General features: G+C 37.2%; 1 protein-coding gene across 1 annotated transcript in view; it reads left to right on the top strand.

The window, feature by feature from the left end:
* The window catches only part of spon1b (spondin 1b), a 115,234-nt gene that overhangs the window by 30,185 nt on the left and 68,327 nt on the right, over positions 1-16,722 (top strand). The window contains exons 4-6 of the mRNA XM_022683819.2: positions 3,829-3,902; positions 5,652-5,768; positions 9,885-10,033. Coding sequence (XP_022539540.2) covers positions 3,829-3,902; positions 5,652-5,768; positions 9,885-10,033 — 340 coding nt within the window. The remainder of the gene's footprint in view (positions 1-3,828; positions 3,903-5,651; positions 5,769-9,884; positions 10,034-16,722) is intronic.

Here is a 16,722-nt window from a genome sequence, read left to right as displayed (position 1 = left end):
AAACGAAAAAAAAAAACTGCATTCTTACATTTTTCTTACATTCTTTTTCCATCACTGGAGATAATTCAGATAATCCAGGTCTGAAAGGGTTAAAGAAAAGTACAGTCATCCAATCAGCTTGTAAACATTATTATTTTAATACTATTTTTTTTTTCATCAAAAAAAAAAATAATAATAATACATGCTTATTTGCCACAGGGTGCAATAACAGCATTTTATATAATGCCAATAATAACTGACCTTAGACCTGGTCATAGTAAAAATAAAATAAATATAGGCATAACACAGACTATAAAAAGACGCACAGCTTCTGTGGTCTATTTAAACCCAGCAGGAAGTCACACATTCAGAAGCAACAGTGTAGAAAAAGTCCTTTTCACCGGTCAGATTTGACCCCTGCTGCAGGGCCTGATGCGATGAATAGGCCAGATTTAGCCTCCAGACCCCTGATAAGCGGCTGTTCTGCAGCTGGGGACAGGGCTGCAGTGAGCAGCATGGGGTCTGTGGGTGGCATGTCCTCAATAAAATCAGATTCACACAGAGAATGAGGGAAAAATGGTGAAATAAATAGTCACTTTCTATTAGAAAGGTATTCAGATAATTCAGAGCACATATACGGCAGGTCATACTGAATACTGAATATCCCAGAGTCAATAGAGGAGAAAAGGAGGCAGAAGATTGTAAACTGAAAGATGCACAGAAGGATTTATCTTCTATTGATTACACAGAGTCAAGGTACGCGGCTTCAGAACAACAAAAGTCTCAAACTGCATTCTTATTTTGCTCCAGCAGACAATGTCATACAAAGTTAATGATCTAAACTCATTAAACTTGATTGGAGAAGCGCTATGACTGTGGAAAAGTGTGGACGTCTCTCAGAGGAGGGACGCTCTTTGTTATCTTACACCCCATCAACAGTCTATTTTCACACCGTGCACCTACGCTATTAAAAAAGCAGTTTATGAATACTGTATATCTAGGCTGATGGGCGTGGTGGTCTGGAAATGAGATGGGTTCAGCTATATTGCTATTTCTTGCATTTTGCTATCTTGGCGGCAGAAAACACAGGTGCGCCACTGATCGATTTAAACTCTGACAGCAGTCACTAGTTACGCATCTATACCTATTGTAGCTAGATAATGCAGGACATAAATGTCTCTATTTGCATCCTTCACTTACTCAAACCCCCTCTTCTTGCATTTTGTCGTTCTCTCTGTGTCTCTCTCTTTTTCCTTCTCTCCTTTTGGTTGAGAATGCGTCGACTTGTACTTGTAATTTACTTGTATTATATTAATTTAATTGTACCTTTTCACTTATGCTCCTTTTTGTATACAACTTTGGAATAAAATAAGAGTTTCTTTGATTTTATCAAATTGAAAACCTCTGGAATATAATCAAAAGGAAGCTGGATGATCACAAGCCATCAAACCAAACTGAACTTGCTTGAATTTTTGCACCAGGAGTAAAGCAGCATAAAGTTATCCAAAAGCAGTGTGTAAGACTGGTGGAGGAAAACATGATGCCAAGGTGCATGAAAAATGTGATTAAAAACCACCAGGGCTATTCCAACAAATGTTGATTTCTGAAAAATCTGCATCTTTTTTGTTATTTCAGCCATTTCTAATTTTGTGCACATAATTGCTCTAAATGACAATATTTCTATTTGGAATTTGGGAGAAATTTTGTCTCTGAAGTGGTCTTTTCATTGTTTTTCCAGAGCTGTATATCTCTAATACCATTTTTTTTCCCAAGTAAACATTTAGTATCGTTTAAATCTGTGTACTTTGAATCACAGGCATCTTTTTGTGGTCATTTATTATATACTTTCATTTTATTTAAATTAAACGTTTCATTTATATGTAGGTCATGTTTTTGACAGAAAAATATTATATATATAAATAATTGAATGTGATTACTATAAATAATTTATGCCTTTTCCATGTTGGTTTGTTATATTATTACCATTAAATGTATTGTTACTATTGAATTAAGACAGTAATCACAGTATTAATTAACTATTAAAAGGTTTATTTAATACTGGCAATCAGTTGATAAAGGGATGCTGTTTGGCACAAGGCAAAGCAGCTTTTTCAGCTTATTATTATTCATATATATTTTTTTCCTTCGTAAAGTTTGTTTGTTGTGCCAAAAAATAGAATTTACATTTAACCGTGGTTAAATCACTGTATATGGTCAGACAGGATCTGAACTACTTACTCTCTCAGTGTGCTGCCGATGATGACCCATAATGGTGCGGCACCCTTGTAATGCACTGAAAGCAAAGCAAATCTGGTTTTGTTTTTCAGAAAGTGTGGTTTATCATGCTTTCATGATGCATTTCCCCAGTAATTTATACAGCTGATTCCAGAAAATAGCGCTGGAAATGAAATTCAGACGGCGCTGTGAACGAGTCCACGCCGATTTTCGCTCAGCGAGACAACCGTCATTTCCATGTGTAAAGGCTTGGCGGAGGTGGTGTGTGTGCGGTACAGCCCGTAGGGCCGGGGAGATGGACAGCTCTTCTGTACTACATGTCATATCACTGACTGACAGCAGTTGCCGGCTCTGCTGGGACTCGGCGCTGGGGCTGCATTAGTATTCAGTGGGAATAGTGGGGATGGTGGAGGTGTCGAGTGGGGTTCATGCGATGCGGCGCGGTCTTAGCCTCCAGGGCTTCTCTGTGACGCGGTCTGGTGCTGGCCGGAGTCGGAAGGTTGTAGATGCTGCTTGTTTTTAAACAGGTAGCATCCAGCATTCGGGGAATGTGGGGTATGCTAATATGCGAAGGGAGACAGACAAGGTGAAAAACACTGGAGAAATGTTTTTTTTTCTGCGTTTGGGTAACATTCCTGTTTATTCCAATTCAAAACTTTTATATTTATGCTTGGTATATCAGGCCTAAGACTGAGCATCAGTATTTAATTCTTGCTAAAATTGGATTACTGATTAAATTTGACTATAAGTGCCTAATGTGGTGTATTACAGATCACTTGTATCACTTTGCATCACTTATAACAAGCCCACCTTTTGAAATAAGATATTGTAAATTTGATGAATCAAACCAATGACTGACCGTAGACTAATCTAAAACAGAGATAGGCATAGGCCTCTCTAACTAACGACCTTCTACAACCAGATCAGGAGAATCTCTCACTATCTTTAATAAACTCCTGAAGACAGAGCTCTTCAAAGAGCTCCTACTCTCCTAACACCTCTAACTAACTACCTTCTACTACCAGATCAGGAGAATCTCTCACTATCTTTAATAAACTCCTGAAGACTGAGCTCTTCAAAGAGCACTTACTCTCCTAACACCTCTAACACACTAACTACTTCTAATCTCATTTCCTTCTTCCCCTCCTTCACTTCTCTATCCCATTATTTCCCTTTGACCTCCTTTAGGCCCTGTCTAATGCCCTATGTTTTACCTATAACCTCTATTTCTTTTCTACTTCACTATTGTAAGTTGATTTGGACAAAAGCGTCTGCCAAATGTAATGTAATGTAATATAATGTAATTTAATGTACATTAAATTACATTTTATTATATTATCATTGTACCAGTGGCATAAAATGGTCTTAAAATGTCGATAATATTGTTTTTATCGCAGTTACTGTATCTCTGGGACAATAAATCCTCAAAAAATACAATTGGTTACTGTAGCAGACCTACGATAAAATGACCTGAGAGATATGTTTTCAGTTCTGCGGGTAATAGAGGCATGTGTGTGTGTGTTCATATGGTTTATGGTTTATATGATATAAGAGCTCTGAGCAGTAAACAGGGCTGTGAACGCGTGGTGTGTAACCTCTCTGTCTCCACCGCAGGGCGAGCATCGTGCAGAGGAGGATCATTTTCTTCCAGGATGAAGGCTCTCTCACCAGGAGGCTGTGTGAGCAAGGTAATTGCAAAATTGTTTCACAGCTATGCAATTAGAGGCGTATCATGACGTTGTTTGTCCAATTTGCTCCGTGTAATTTGCTTTCAAAACTGTTCCGTACTTTCTTTCCCTTTCTTTTCTTTTTTGTTTTGTTGCTATGTTCGTGCTAAAGAGCGTAATTAAGCTGTTGTCTTTTATTAAGCCTTTTTAGAGGTTGTCAGTTTGTGTCCCAGTATGTGTATATGTGTATATGTGTGTGTGTGTGTGTGTGTGTGTGTAGTCTTGCTTCCGTTTGTTTGTATGCTTGTCTGTAGTGAGACGTGTGTGCACCATAAATGCCATATTAAATGTGCAGTGAATATACAACTCTGGAAAATATTAAGAGGCCACTTCAGTTTCTGAATCAGCTTCTCTGATTTTGCTATTTTTAAGTATATATTTAAGTAAAATGTACTTTGTTGTTTTATTCTATAAACTACAGACAACATTTCTCCCAAATTTAAAATATTTCTTTAAAATAACAGAAAACAAGTTCATATTCATAAAGTTTTAAGAGTTCAGAAATCAATATTTGGTGGAATAACCCTGGTTTTTAATCACAGTTTTTTTTTTATGCTTCTTGGCATCATGTTCTCCTCCACCAGTCTTACACACTGCTTTTGGATAACTTTATGCTGCTTTACTCCTGGTGCAAAAAAATCAAGCAGTTCAGCTGTACTGATACTGTAATGGAAATCACTTCAAGTTCAAATTTTGATTTATCAATCCATTTTATGAGCTTTAGCCCAGAGAAGATGGTGGTGTTTCCAGTAAAAAGCTAATTGCATTTTAATAAATGTTTTTATTTACATATGCAGTCTCCGTTAAAAATTTTGGATACACCTTTAATTCAGTGTTTGTTTTTTTTTCATTATGTTAAAATGTTCTGCATTGTAGATTAATACTAAAGTCATCCGAACTATGACAAAAAAAAAAAAAAAAAACATGGAATTATTTACTAACTTAAAAAAGTGTTAAACAAACCAGAACATGTTTTTTTTTATTATTATTTAATATTCTTCAAAGTAGCTCCTCTTGCTTAGATGATCAGTTTTGCAATCTTGGCTGGATTTTCTCAGTCAGCTTTATGAGGTAGAGTCACCTGGAATTCAGGCTTTCAGTTAACAGCTGTGCTGAACTCATCAAGAGTTAATTACTTTTAATTTTTGTTATTTTTTATGTGTTTGAGAGCATCAGTTGTAGAGTTGTGAAGTAGTGAAGAGGTGGAGTTACAGGTATACAGTGAATAGCTCTATTTGAGTAATGTTCTAATCCAGATTATGGCAAGAACTACTCAAATAAATAAAGAAAAAAATACTTTGAGAAATAAGTTGCATTAAATCTGAAAAAAATCAAAAACTTTGAAAGTATCCCCAAGTGCAGTCCCAAAGACAATTAAAAAAGTAATGATGAAACTGGCTCTCATCAGGACCACCCCAAGAAAGGTACAGGTTGTACAGGATAAGTTTGTCAGAGTTACCAGCCTCAGAACCACAAGTTAACAGCTCCCCAGATAAGAGAAAGAGTATTTTGGTTTGTTTAACACTTTTAAGTTACTACATTATTCCTTATGTGATTTGCTTTTTGTATCAACCGTACCACTATAACCGCTAAATATGAAATATTTCATGAAAATGATATGTAAGCTGGTGAAGGTTAACTATGCTTTCATGTGTGTGAGTGTGTGATGTGAGACTTCATACACACTAATCCTGTGTGCCTGTGTTCCAGATCCCCTCAGAGCGATGGAGAAGCCCCTGCAGGACTGCTGCGCTTGTGGAACAGCCAAGTACCGGGTCACCTTCTACGGGAACTGGTCAGAGAAAGTGCATCCCAAAGACTACCCCAGTGAGTAACAGCCACGGCTGAACTTTATGTCAAAGACTTGGCGGTCATACTTCTAAATCCTGCTCTCCAGAGTGCTGGAGAGTCACCGGTGTTCTGGAGGAAGTGTTTAAATGCTGCACTTACTGTAGACGACACATCACAAGTTTCGGGGCAATTTCCTGAAAAGTTACTTTTTTGTAGTAATTAAAAATTCAAAATGCAAAACTTATATATTATATAGATGTATTACACACAGAGTGATCTGTTTTAAGCGTTTATTTCTTTTATTGTTGATGATTATGGCTTACAGCCAATGAGAAAAACCCAAAATTCAGTGTCTCAAAAAATTTGAATAATATTAAAAGACCAATTGGTACCTTTGGCAGTGTGGGCAGTGTGCTTAGCAAGTCCTGCTGGAAAATGAAATCCGCATCTCAATAAACGTTGTCAGCAGAGGGAAGCATGAAGTTCTGTGAGACTTTGAACTTGATAGAACACAGTGGACCAACACCAGCAGATGACAGACATGTCTCTCCAAACCATCACTGATTGGTGGAAACTTCACACTAGACCTCAAGCAGTTTGGACTGTGTGTCTCTCCACTCTTCCTCCAGACTCTGCTCCCTTGATTTACAAATAAAATGCAAAATTTACTAAAACTGATCAGTGATGGTTTGAAGAGCTATGTCATTTGCTGGTGTTGGTCCATCCACTATCAAGCATTTACATCCCGGTAGTGCTGCGGTTAGTGACTTATGCTAATGCTAATGCTGCTGCACCCCAGCCTTAGTAAAAATATTAAAACCTCAATGAAACTCACCATTAGACAAAATTTTGGAATTCTAAGCTTACTTTAAATAAACGAAAAGCACTTTTCTCACGCAAATAATCTACAATCTGTGTAAATTAACATTTAGCAAAATGTATTTTTTTAAGAATTACAGTTTTGTTTATTTAGGCGCTTCCCCCAGCTTCCCCATTAGAAGGCATCTACTTTAATTTTCCTCTCAAATTCACAGTTCTCCTCGCGCGCCATGCAAATTACCTGCGGCTTTTGTTTTTGCGCTCGAGTTTTGAAAGGGGTGGTTTTGACAGGTTGGGGGCGGGGTCAGGGTCGCCTCCCTCAGCAAATTCTATTGGCTGATATCTCCAGAGTTTGTGACGGACCGCCTACCTCCATGAGCCGGAGGAGGGCGGAGAAATAAGGGCGGCAGGAGTGTTAGCCTACTAGCTATGCTAACATCCAAACAAACCTCTCTCCGGCTCTGTGAGCCTGGGTATAGTGCCCTGAATCACCAGCTCTCTCATCAAAATGTTAAAACACGCTGATAAATTTTTTTTTACCTGGTATTTTTGGGCCCCTGACTTTTGACATTGATGTGACGCCATAGTACTGTCACTTAATGTGCCTTATAGCCAGAAAAATACGGAATTATCTGTATTATTATTTTGTTGCCTCATCAAACACGCAACAGTGTTACACACAGGAGGTGTGTGTGTGTGTGTGTGTGTGTTTGTGTGTGTGTGTGAGTGTAAATGAGACAGGAAGAGACTTCTCTCCCCCTATGACTCTCCCTGTCAGTTTGAGTGTCTGTGGGAGACAGGCTTCATTACCCGCGTGCGTGTCTGAAAGCATACAGTCAGTTATTTACTGAAGACAGGACAACGGCAGGAGCCCTAATCATTTACCAAACAGGAGAGAGTAGAGAGATCCTGTCAGCGAGAGCAGAGCTGCCGCTGCGAGGACACCTACCAGGCTTTCTCAAACAGGCACTGAAGAATCCTCTTTCTGGTTGGGCTGCGGGGAGAGGAAGTTAACACACAGGAGGACCGTTAGTCTGTTGGAAGTAGTTGGGAAGCCCTGTAATTACCTTTTAGTAACTTCAAACCATTTTTTCAGTGTCTTTTAATGTTCTCAACAAATGAAGTCAACATTAGTATTCAGTGGCCACCACTAAATCCCAATGGAATTTGGAGCAACTGCTTCAGTGCGTGAGCTGCTTCAATGGAAGCTGTGGGAAGCTGTTGCATTTTCTTCTACTATTTGAGAACAGATTACTTTTAAATAGCAGCTTCAGTAGGCCTGTCACTAAAGAGCAGTTATGTATGTAACACGGTTGCTTGATATTTACTGTAAATGTACAGGGGTTAAACAATGAAACTGAAACACCTGTCATTTTAGTGTGGGAGTGGCTAAATTGGAGCAGCCTGGTGGCCAATCTTCATTAATTACACATTAAATGCACCAGTAAGAGCAGTAAGAGTGTGAAGGTTCAATTAGCAGGGTATAAACACAGTTCTGCGCATAATATTGCAATGCACACAACATTATTGGTGACATACCAGAGTTCAAAAGAGGACAAATTGTTGGTGAACGTCTTGCTGGTGCATCTGTGACCAAGACAGCAAGTCTTTGTGATGTATCAAAAGCCACGGTATCCAGGGTAATGTCAGCATACCACCAAGAAGGACCAACCACATCCAACAGGATTAACTGTGGACGCTGTAAGAGGAAGCTGTCTGAAAGGGATGTTCGGGTGCTAACCCGGATTGTATCCAAAAAACATAAAAACACGGCAGATCAAATCACGGCAGAATTCAATGTGCACCTCAACTCTCCTGTTTCCACCAGAACTGTCCGTCACCACAATCAATTATTGTGCTCTAAAACCAGGTGTTTCAGTATCATTGTCCAACCAGTGTATCTAGAATATCGATTCCAATATAGGAATATTGAATATTGAATATCTGAATACAGTGGTATAAAGAAGTCTGGTCACCCTTGATAATTTTCATAATTTTTCTTATAAATCATTGGTTGTTCAAATCAGCAATTTCAGTAAAATATATCATATAGCAGACAAACACAGTGTTATTTGAGATGTGAAATTAAGTTTATAGGATTCACAGAAAGTGTGCAATAATTCTTTTAACTAAATTATGCATAAATTTGGGCACACTTGTCCTTTTTATTGATTTGAATACCTTTAGCACTAATTATTAGAACACAAAATTTGTTTGGTAAACTAATTTTTTTTCAGAGTGAGATTATGCTTCTGCAGTAAGAAATACATTTATTTTAAGGTTTTTAGCACATTTTAACTAGGGGTGCCAATAATTGTGGAGGGCGCTGTATATTTAATATCTTAAATAATCAACATAAATAAAATTCAGCCACACCTTGATTCACCCAGCTGTGTGGCTTAGAACATTTGTGCTGAAGCTAAATACTGAATACTGAATGCGCATTTATTACACAGGTTTTCTTTATTATTAATATAAAACTGTTTTTTTTTTTTTTACTAAATTCACCAAATCTTCACTTTATTCATCTGGGATTAAAAATTTCTGTTGCAGAAAATTCAGTGCATCTCTATTTATAATTGTTTTTTTGTCACTGATATTATGATGTTATAGAGCATAATTATGCAGTTTTTTAAAAGAGATTTTTTTTATCATCACATTGATATGTTGGAATAGATATTTTAAATATACATTATGTCTTAAATAATAATTAAAAAAACATAAATGAAATTAAAATTCTGATTTCACTTGACATACAGTTGACTCATTCACGCTTATAGATCATTTCCAAATATTGTATAATAAGTCAATAACGTAACTATAGTGACTGGCTACATTTTCAGAATCATGTAATTGCTTCACTGACTGGCATCTCTGCAATTCCCACTGGAACAGTGCTGCTACCTTATGGAACTATGTATCAAAGTGTAACTCGAGTCATATGTGTGTAACATGTTGCATTATTACTCTATTTTTACCTCTATTCTCGCTTCTTTATTTCTCAGCTTGTCCACAAATGCATGTGTACAGCTGTACATGAGGGAGCATTCAAAGCATGATTTGTATTTACAGCAGTGGAGTGAAATTCTTGCATAGCATTGCTTTAAATTGGTTTAAAGTGTTTAAATCTTTTTGTGCCAAACAAAAATGAAAATTTTTATTTATATTTTATTTCATTATTTTTAGGTGTTTTTTTTCCCCATATTTTGAAAGATTATGCTTTAAGAGATTTGTTAATCTGACAGCTGTGAAAGTAAAACCTTTAAAAGAGTACATGCCAGTCTCAGCTGCCATCACTATTCACCATGCTAACCACTGTGCTTTTTTCTAAAGGGCGTGCCAATCACTGGTCGGCTCTGATTGGAGCCTCTCACTCCAGGAACTACGTGCTGTGGGAATACGGGGGATATGCCAGTGAGGGGGTCCGTCAAGTGGCTGAACTCGGCTCTCCTGTGAAGATGGAGGAAGAAATACGCCAAAAGGTAGGATCAGAATTTACCAGTTTGTGGCATCTTGTCTAGAGGTACATAAAATAAAACAACATGGTCACAATACAGGTGCATCAAAAAAAAAGAACATAATTGAAAAGTTACTTTATTTCAGTTATTCAGTTCAAATTGTGAAACTCATATATTATATAGATGTATTAAACACACAGAATGATCCATTTTAAGCATTTATTTATTTTATTGTTGATGATTATGGCTTATGGACCAACACCAGCAGATGACATGACTCTCCAAACCATGGAGATGTGGATTTCATTTTCCAGCAGGACTTGGCACACTGCTAAAAGTACCAATTGAGACACTGATTGTTGGGTTTTCATTGGCTGTAAGCCATAATCATCAACAATAAAAGATATAAACGCTTAAAATAGATCACTCTCTATGAAATACATCTATATAATATATAAGTTTCATATTTTGAACTAAATTGCTGAAATAAAGTAACTTTTCAATGATGTTCTATTTTTTCAGATTCACCTGCATACAGAAATAAACACATTTATGGAAAAATGAAGTTTTACTTAAGTTACTTAAGTACTTCTTAAGTTGTTTAAGTTATTATTTACGTAACAGAATAGTGTGTATTGAGCCTCCAAAAATAATTGAACTGATTCGGTTTTGAATTTTGTATCAGATACTCAGATCTGCCTCATACCTGTTTGGCCTCTTATGTGTGAATAGAAAATAATTATAAAGAATTAAAATGGTTTAAAGGCTTTAGGTTTGTTTAAATTTTGCTTAAAAACTGGCACGAAAACTCTGGCAGCCATCCCTCTGCGATCTCATCAGCCGCCTCATTAGCATTCTTGCTGCTGTTATCCTGTCAAAGTTACTTTGGTCAACCCTTCGATTCTTGATGTTCCTCACAGACTCACGGACCCCGGAAATAGCGTGTCAAAGGTGGATCAGTTAAGAGGGAGGGGGCTTTCGCTTTGCATCTTAATTAGTCCCATTAGTCGGTTGGGTCCAATCTTCTCGGCGAGCTTTAATTTCATGTTAATTTCCTCCCGATTGAAAGGCGAGCCGGCAGTGGCGGGGCTGACTGAGGGAGATGAGATTCAGAAGGTCAGCGGGCGTCTGTGGCGGGCGTCTGCGGCGGGCGCTCCGGCGGGCCGGTGTGTGAAAGCTAGCGTGGCGTTAATACGGCGACGAGGGAGAGAATTTTAAAGGTCACACAGAAAAGGTTCATCCCCTACATGTTCCCATTTGTCTTTTAACACAATGCGATGCGTGGGTGGACTGCCAATACCAATCTTGACACATCTCACACCGATGACAGAAGAGTCTTTTCGGCTTTTCCCACGTGATGCTGATCAGATATGATGGACGCTCGTCTGCGGCGCCCGGTCCGTCCGGTGGCCGGCGTCAGCCGCACCGTCAGGACCGGTTCTGCGGTTCCATTTGGCTCGTTCTCTCATGTTTATTAAGCAATCCTCCGCCTGGACAAGAAGAAATTAATGAATGAATATATCACCCATTACAATTTGAAAATTAGATTTTTTTTACACCTCCCAGGCTGATAAGGACAGATTGCCTCTCAGTGTGATTAGGTTATCAGATGATTTCATATTTAACCTTCTGCTCAGCTCTGGGTTAGGTAGGTGTTTGATATGTGCGTTCCGGGCCGACAGGTGTTGCTATCGTTCTCAATCATCTTCATCGATCCACGCCTCCAACTCCTCTGCGCTCCGGTGATGTCATTCGTCAGTGTGTCATATCTTCTTCTTTTTCTGTTCGCTGTCGCCCGTCCGTCACACACTCTATCAAGGTTGCGTTTGATTTTTTTCCACCCTGTCTTGTCCATTTATCATTCGGCTATTTTTTATGTTTTATGTTTTTTGGCTTTGATGCTCGGAGGCTTTTTCCGCTCGCTCGGATTCAGTATCGACGCCGTTGGTTGGTTTCCTCTGACACAGCCATTTGTTTTTGTGGCTGTGAATACAGCTCTGATGAATAATAGATCCAAACAATCAAAAAGCAAACAGCTATTTTTCTGATGTTGGTTAGCATGACTGCTCTTTGTCTTTTAAGGACGACAATCACTTGAACAATTCTGACAGTTCAGTACTTAGTGCTGCTCTGTGTGATTTCTGACTGTTTTTCAGAGGATGGGAGTCAAAATGGGACAGTCAAAAGGGCTACTTAGTACTTAGGCCCAATCCCATTTCACCCCTTTTTATTTTTTTTTTTCCATTCCGCCTTAAATGGTGCAACAGACTGCAGAACCTGCAGCATTTAAGGAACGAAAAAATAAAATAAAATGGGTGAAATGGGATTGGGCCTAAGTACTAAGGCCCAACCCAATTTCCCCCTTTTGGCCCTACTTCCATTTACCCATCCCTTATTTTTGAATGTAACCCTTCCTTTTGGAACATAATTATATTGGGAAGGGGTGAAATCCTGCCTCTGAGAATTGGGACAACCTTTCAAGCTACCGATACGTCATCAGGAGCCCTCAGTACCCAGTTCAGTAACCTAGCTGCTGCTGCTGGGTAACTAGTGAACTTTAGGGTATTGTAGCTTTAATTAGCTGTTATTTTATTTTTATTTTTTCGTTCCTCCTTAAATGCTGCAGCTTTTGCCATCTGTTGCACCATTTAAGGTGGAATGGGAAGACAAACGGGAAGACTTCTAAAACAAACTACAAGCAATCTTTTTTTTATGCTTGTTATGAGAATTCACCCATAAAACATTGAAACTATGAAATAGTGCTAAGCATCACTTTGTGTTGCCATCTTACCAGTGATTCTCATACCCCTTCGTTTGAACCCCTTCGTGTGCCTCTGAAAAATTTCTGTTTTAAGGGCTAATAAGCCCTATATCTTCCCCTAATGTACCCCTCTGTTTTGCACACCCAAGAATCGTAATACAGTCCAAGGATCATACACAGCAAGGCAGTTTCAGAGGGCAGGCAAAATCAAGGTCTGTAAATACAAACAATAAGGCCGAGCACGAAACAGTTAACACAGGCAGGAAAATGTGTTGTACAGAGATGAACCGTCAATACTCACCAGAAAGTAAGTGAAAGGAAGTGGGTACAGTATAACAGGAGTGTAACAGGTGAAATCAATATTCAGGTGATTGGCTTCTGAGTAGAGCAGTGCAGTGTCTTGTGATCGTGAACAGGAGTCAATATCAATATGTGGTGCATTGTGGCAACATTTTTTCTATATTACACAAAAGGTATATATGTTTGTTATTGACCCCTGATATCCTTTATTTGCATATCAACTCACCATCATTGGGTATTTTTGCCTACCAGAGCTAATTGTTCTTGGGTGCTCAGTTATTTTGTATTGTATATGATGGTTGGCTGCCTGGCCACAGTGTTGTAGGTCATAAGAGCAAGTTACCATAGGAAGTGTTACCAAAAAACATTGTAATATCCCAGCAGACATACTGTACCATTTATTCAGTCTTTTCAAATCATTTTCTTCAGCTAAATACTGTGCTTTTTTGCCATTTTCAGCAATTTCAACACTTTTGACTGCTGAATATTTGGTGCATCCATAAGCTCTATATGTATGCATCAGCAGGTACTTCAGCACTGGCAGCAGTACTTACACAGATAATTCTAATTCTAGACTTTTTATTCCAGTCATTTTTAGACGAGCACTCATTCTGAAGTAGCTGTAATGTGTCATTGTCATCATCTCAACCAAGCAAAGCATTCATTACAAGATAATGGTTATTATATTAAATGTATTACAGCCTGACACAAAATGCTTAGTATGACAGCAGATTTAATATTACACTATTACACCCTGAGACAAAGTGCTGGACAGCTCTTGATTAGCTCGGCTTATCTCGACAAGCTCTTCCTCCGTTGATGGAATTCACCTTAAAGTGGAATAAAAAAAATAATAATAATCTCAAATTGAATTTGTGTTACTACATGCCCTAATGAGGTCCAAATAACGGGATAGTAATATAACTGGAAAAACACATTATTTTTTCAGCATGATCTGTAACATTTTTTTTATATATTATTATCTGGAAAAAATTAAGAGACCACTTCCCTTTCTAAATCAGTTTCTCTGATTTTGCTATTTATAATTATATATATATATATATATATATATATATATATATATATATATATATATATATATATATATATATATATATGATTAAAATGAACATTGTTGTTTTATTCTATAAACTACATTTCTAACAAACATAAAATATTGTCATTTAGATATTTTTTTTTTTGCAAAAATAATGAGAAATGGCAAAGAAACAAGTTCATATTTATAAAGTTTTAAGAGTTCAGAAATCAATATTTGGTGGAATAACCCTGGTGTTTTTTAATCACAGTTTTTTTCATGCATCTTGGCATCATGTTCTCCTCCACCAGTCTTGCACACTGCTTTTGGATAACTTTATGCCTTTACTTCTGGTGCAAAAATTCAAGCAGTTCAGTTTGGTGGTTTGATTGCTTGTGATCATCCATCTTCCTCTTGATTAAATTCCAGAGGTTTTCAATTTGGTAGAGTTAAAGAAACTCATCATTTCTAAGTGGTCTCTTATTTTTTCCTGAGCTGTAGCAAGATTATCAAGTTGAATATAACTAGAAACACTTTATTTTATTTTTTTAATTTAATTTACACTTATTAATACAAGTCTTTTAGCAAATATACAGTATATTTATTATATATTTGTATGTCACAGAGTGCAGCTCAGGCTGGTGAAAGTGATTGCGTGTCTGGATCTTCATCCTAGTAAGAAGACAGGGGAGCTATCAGAGGCGTGCACTTTTATGACCACCCTCACTCCCATTTATTTATTTATTTATTTATTTTTCCATTTGCGTGATGAGAACCGCATGCAAATGACTTCTGCAGTGACAAGGGATTTGATTGCTTAGGTGAATTTTAACCTTGAACTTATTACCTGTGGCTGCCTCCACTGAGGCCTGCTTGGCAGTCAGAGAGAAGCTCGCGACGGCGTTATAAAATATTTCCGTGGCTTTAGGAGGGAGATGACATGACTGCTGATCGCTAAAGGAAACTGACCTTGACGTGCGTGAGATTTGTGTTCATGTAGGCGCGCAAATCAAAAGCGTGAGTCCGGATTTTTATATTGTAACCTATAGAAGTCTTGCTGTAGAAGTTATCACCAGCAGTTACAAAGGCATACAGAAATGTATATTTTTTATATAGTTACTGAAATTACTATATAGTATAGTAATGAGATTACAATTAAGTCAAGTTATATGTATATACAAAAAAATATGTATTTTATAATCATGTCCTTTAAATAAATAAACAAACAAAAACACGCTGATTTTAAGACGACATGTTGCTCATTTAAATTAATTAAATATTCTTGCTGAGTAAAAAATAAAAATAATAATAATAATGATCGGAAATGTAAACAAATAAGCAGAAATTATAATGTTCATGTCTATATATATATATTGTATGATTATAATGACATGCTTAGTGAAATAAGTACCACATATAGAAAAATATACATTTTAAACTAACTCACCTAATTCAACATCACTTTACATCACTTTACTAAGTTTGCAAGTAGAAATATATATATATATATATATATGCTATATCATTTAGCATTTTATGACATTTTAGCAAGGCAAATTATAACTGCCAAATATATATATATATATATATATATATTATTCCACTCTTGGATACATGGAGTGTATCATTAATATGATTTAGGTGATTTTGGTGAACTCTGGTGAAGTGAAAGTTTATGTATTTGTTAATATCACAATAGATTTATCTGAAGCAGCTCTAGTTGCCCTTATGCTCAGAAACTAAAAATGAAAAGAAATGAATATACAGCTCTGGAAAAAAATGAGAGACCACTTAAAACTATTTAGTTTCTTTGATTTTATCAAATTGAAAAGTTCTAAAATATATAATCAAGAGGAAGATGGATGATCACAAGCCATCAAACTAAGCTGAACTGCTTGAATTTTTGCACCAGGAGTAAAGGCATTAAGTTATCCAAAAGCAGTGTGTAAGACTGGTGGAGGAGAACATGATGCCAAGAAGCATGAAAACTGTGATTAAAAACCACCAGGGTTATTCCACCATATATTGATTTCTGAACTCTTAAAACTTTATGAATATTGACTTGTTTTTTTTTTTTGCATTATTTGAGGTCTGAAAGTTTTTTTTTTGCTATTTCAGCCATTTCTCAACATACAATACAATGTTTATTTTACTCAAACATAAACCTACAAATAGCAAAATCAGAGAAACTGATTCAGAAACTGAAGTGCTCTCTTATTTTTTTTTTCCAGAGCTGTATAAAACAGTGTTAGATGTGTTTTAAAACTGAATCATGCTGAGACACTGTTTAGAAAAGTTTAACAAAATGAGAATAATAACTCTTCACTTCTAATGCTCTGGTTTTTGTTTTGGAAAAGTTTGTTCTGAGCCCCATTATTATTCTCATTACTGTCTCTTCTGGAGTACGGCGTGTGTTCCACAGTCCATCGTGGAAGCAGTGTGAGGTAAATAGCTGGGATGGGTAGTAAACGCCTGGTGCAGAAAGCCTGGGCTGATAAGGAAGTCCAGCGGCACCGTGCGGATGGGCACCACTCCAGCGAGGTCTCCATTCCAGTAACAGTATGAGAACACTCTATTTACATGCGCGTGAGCTGCGCTGCTGGAATTTTAAAGGCA

Source organism: Astyanax mexicanus, chromosome 10, assembly GCF_023375975.1.
Source record: "Astyanax mexicanus isolate ESR-SI-001 chromosome 10, AstMex3_surface, whole genome shotgun sequence".
Classification (NCBI taxonomy): domain Eukaryota; kingdom Metazoa; phylum Chordata; class Actinopteri; order Characiformes; family Acestrorhamphidae; genus Astyanax; species Astyanax mexicanus.
The sequence above is the reverse complement of the archived record's forward strand: the minus strand, read 5'-3'. Positions and strand labels throughout refer to the sequence as shown.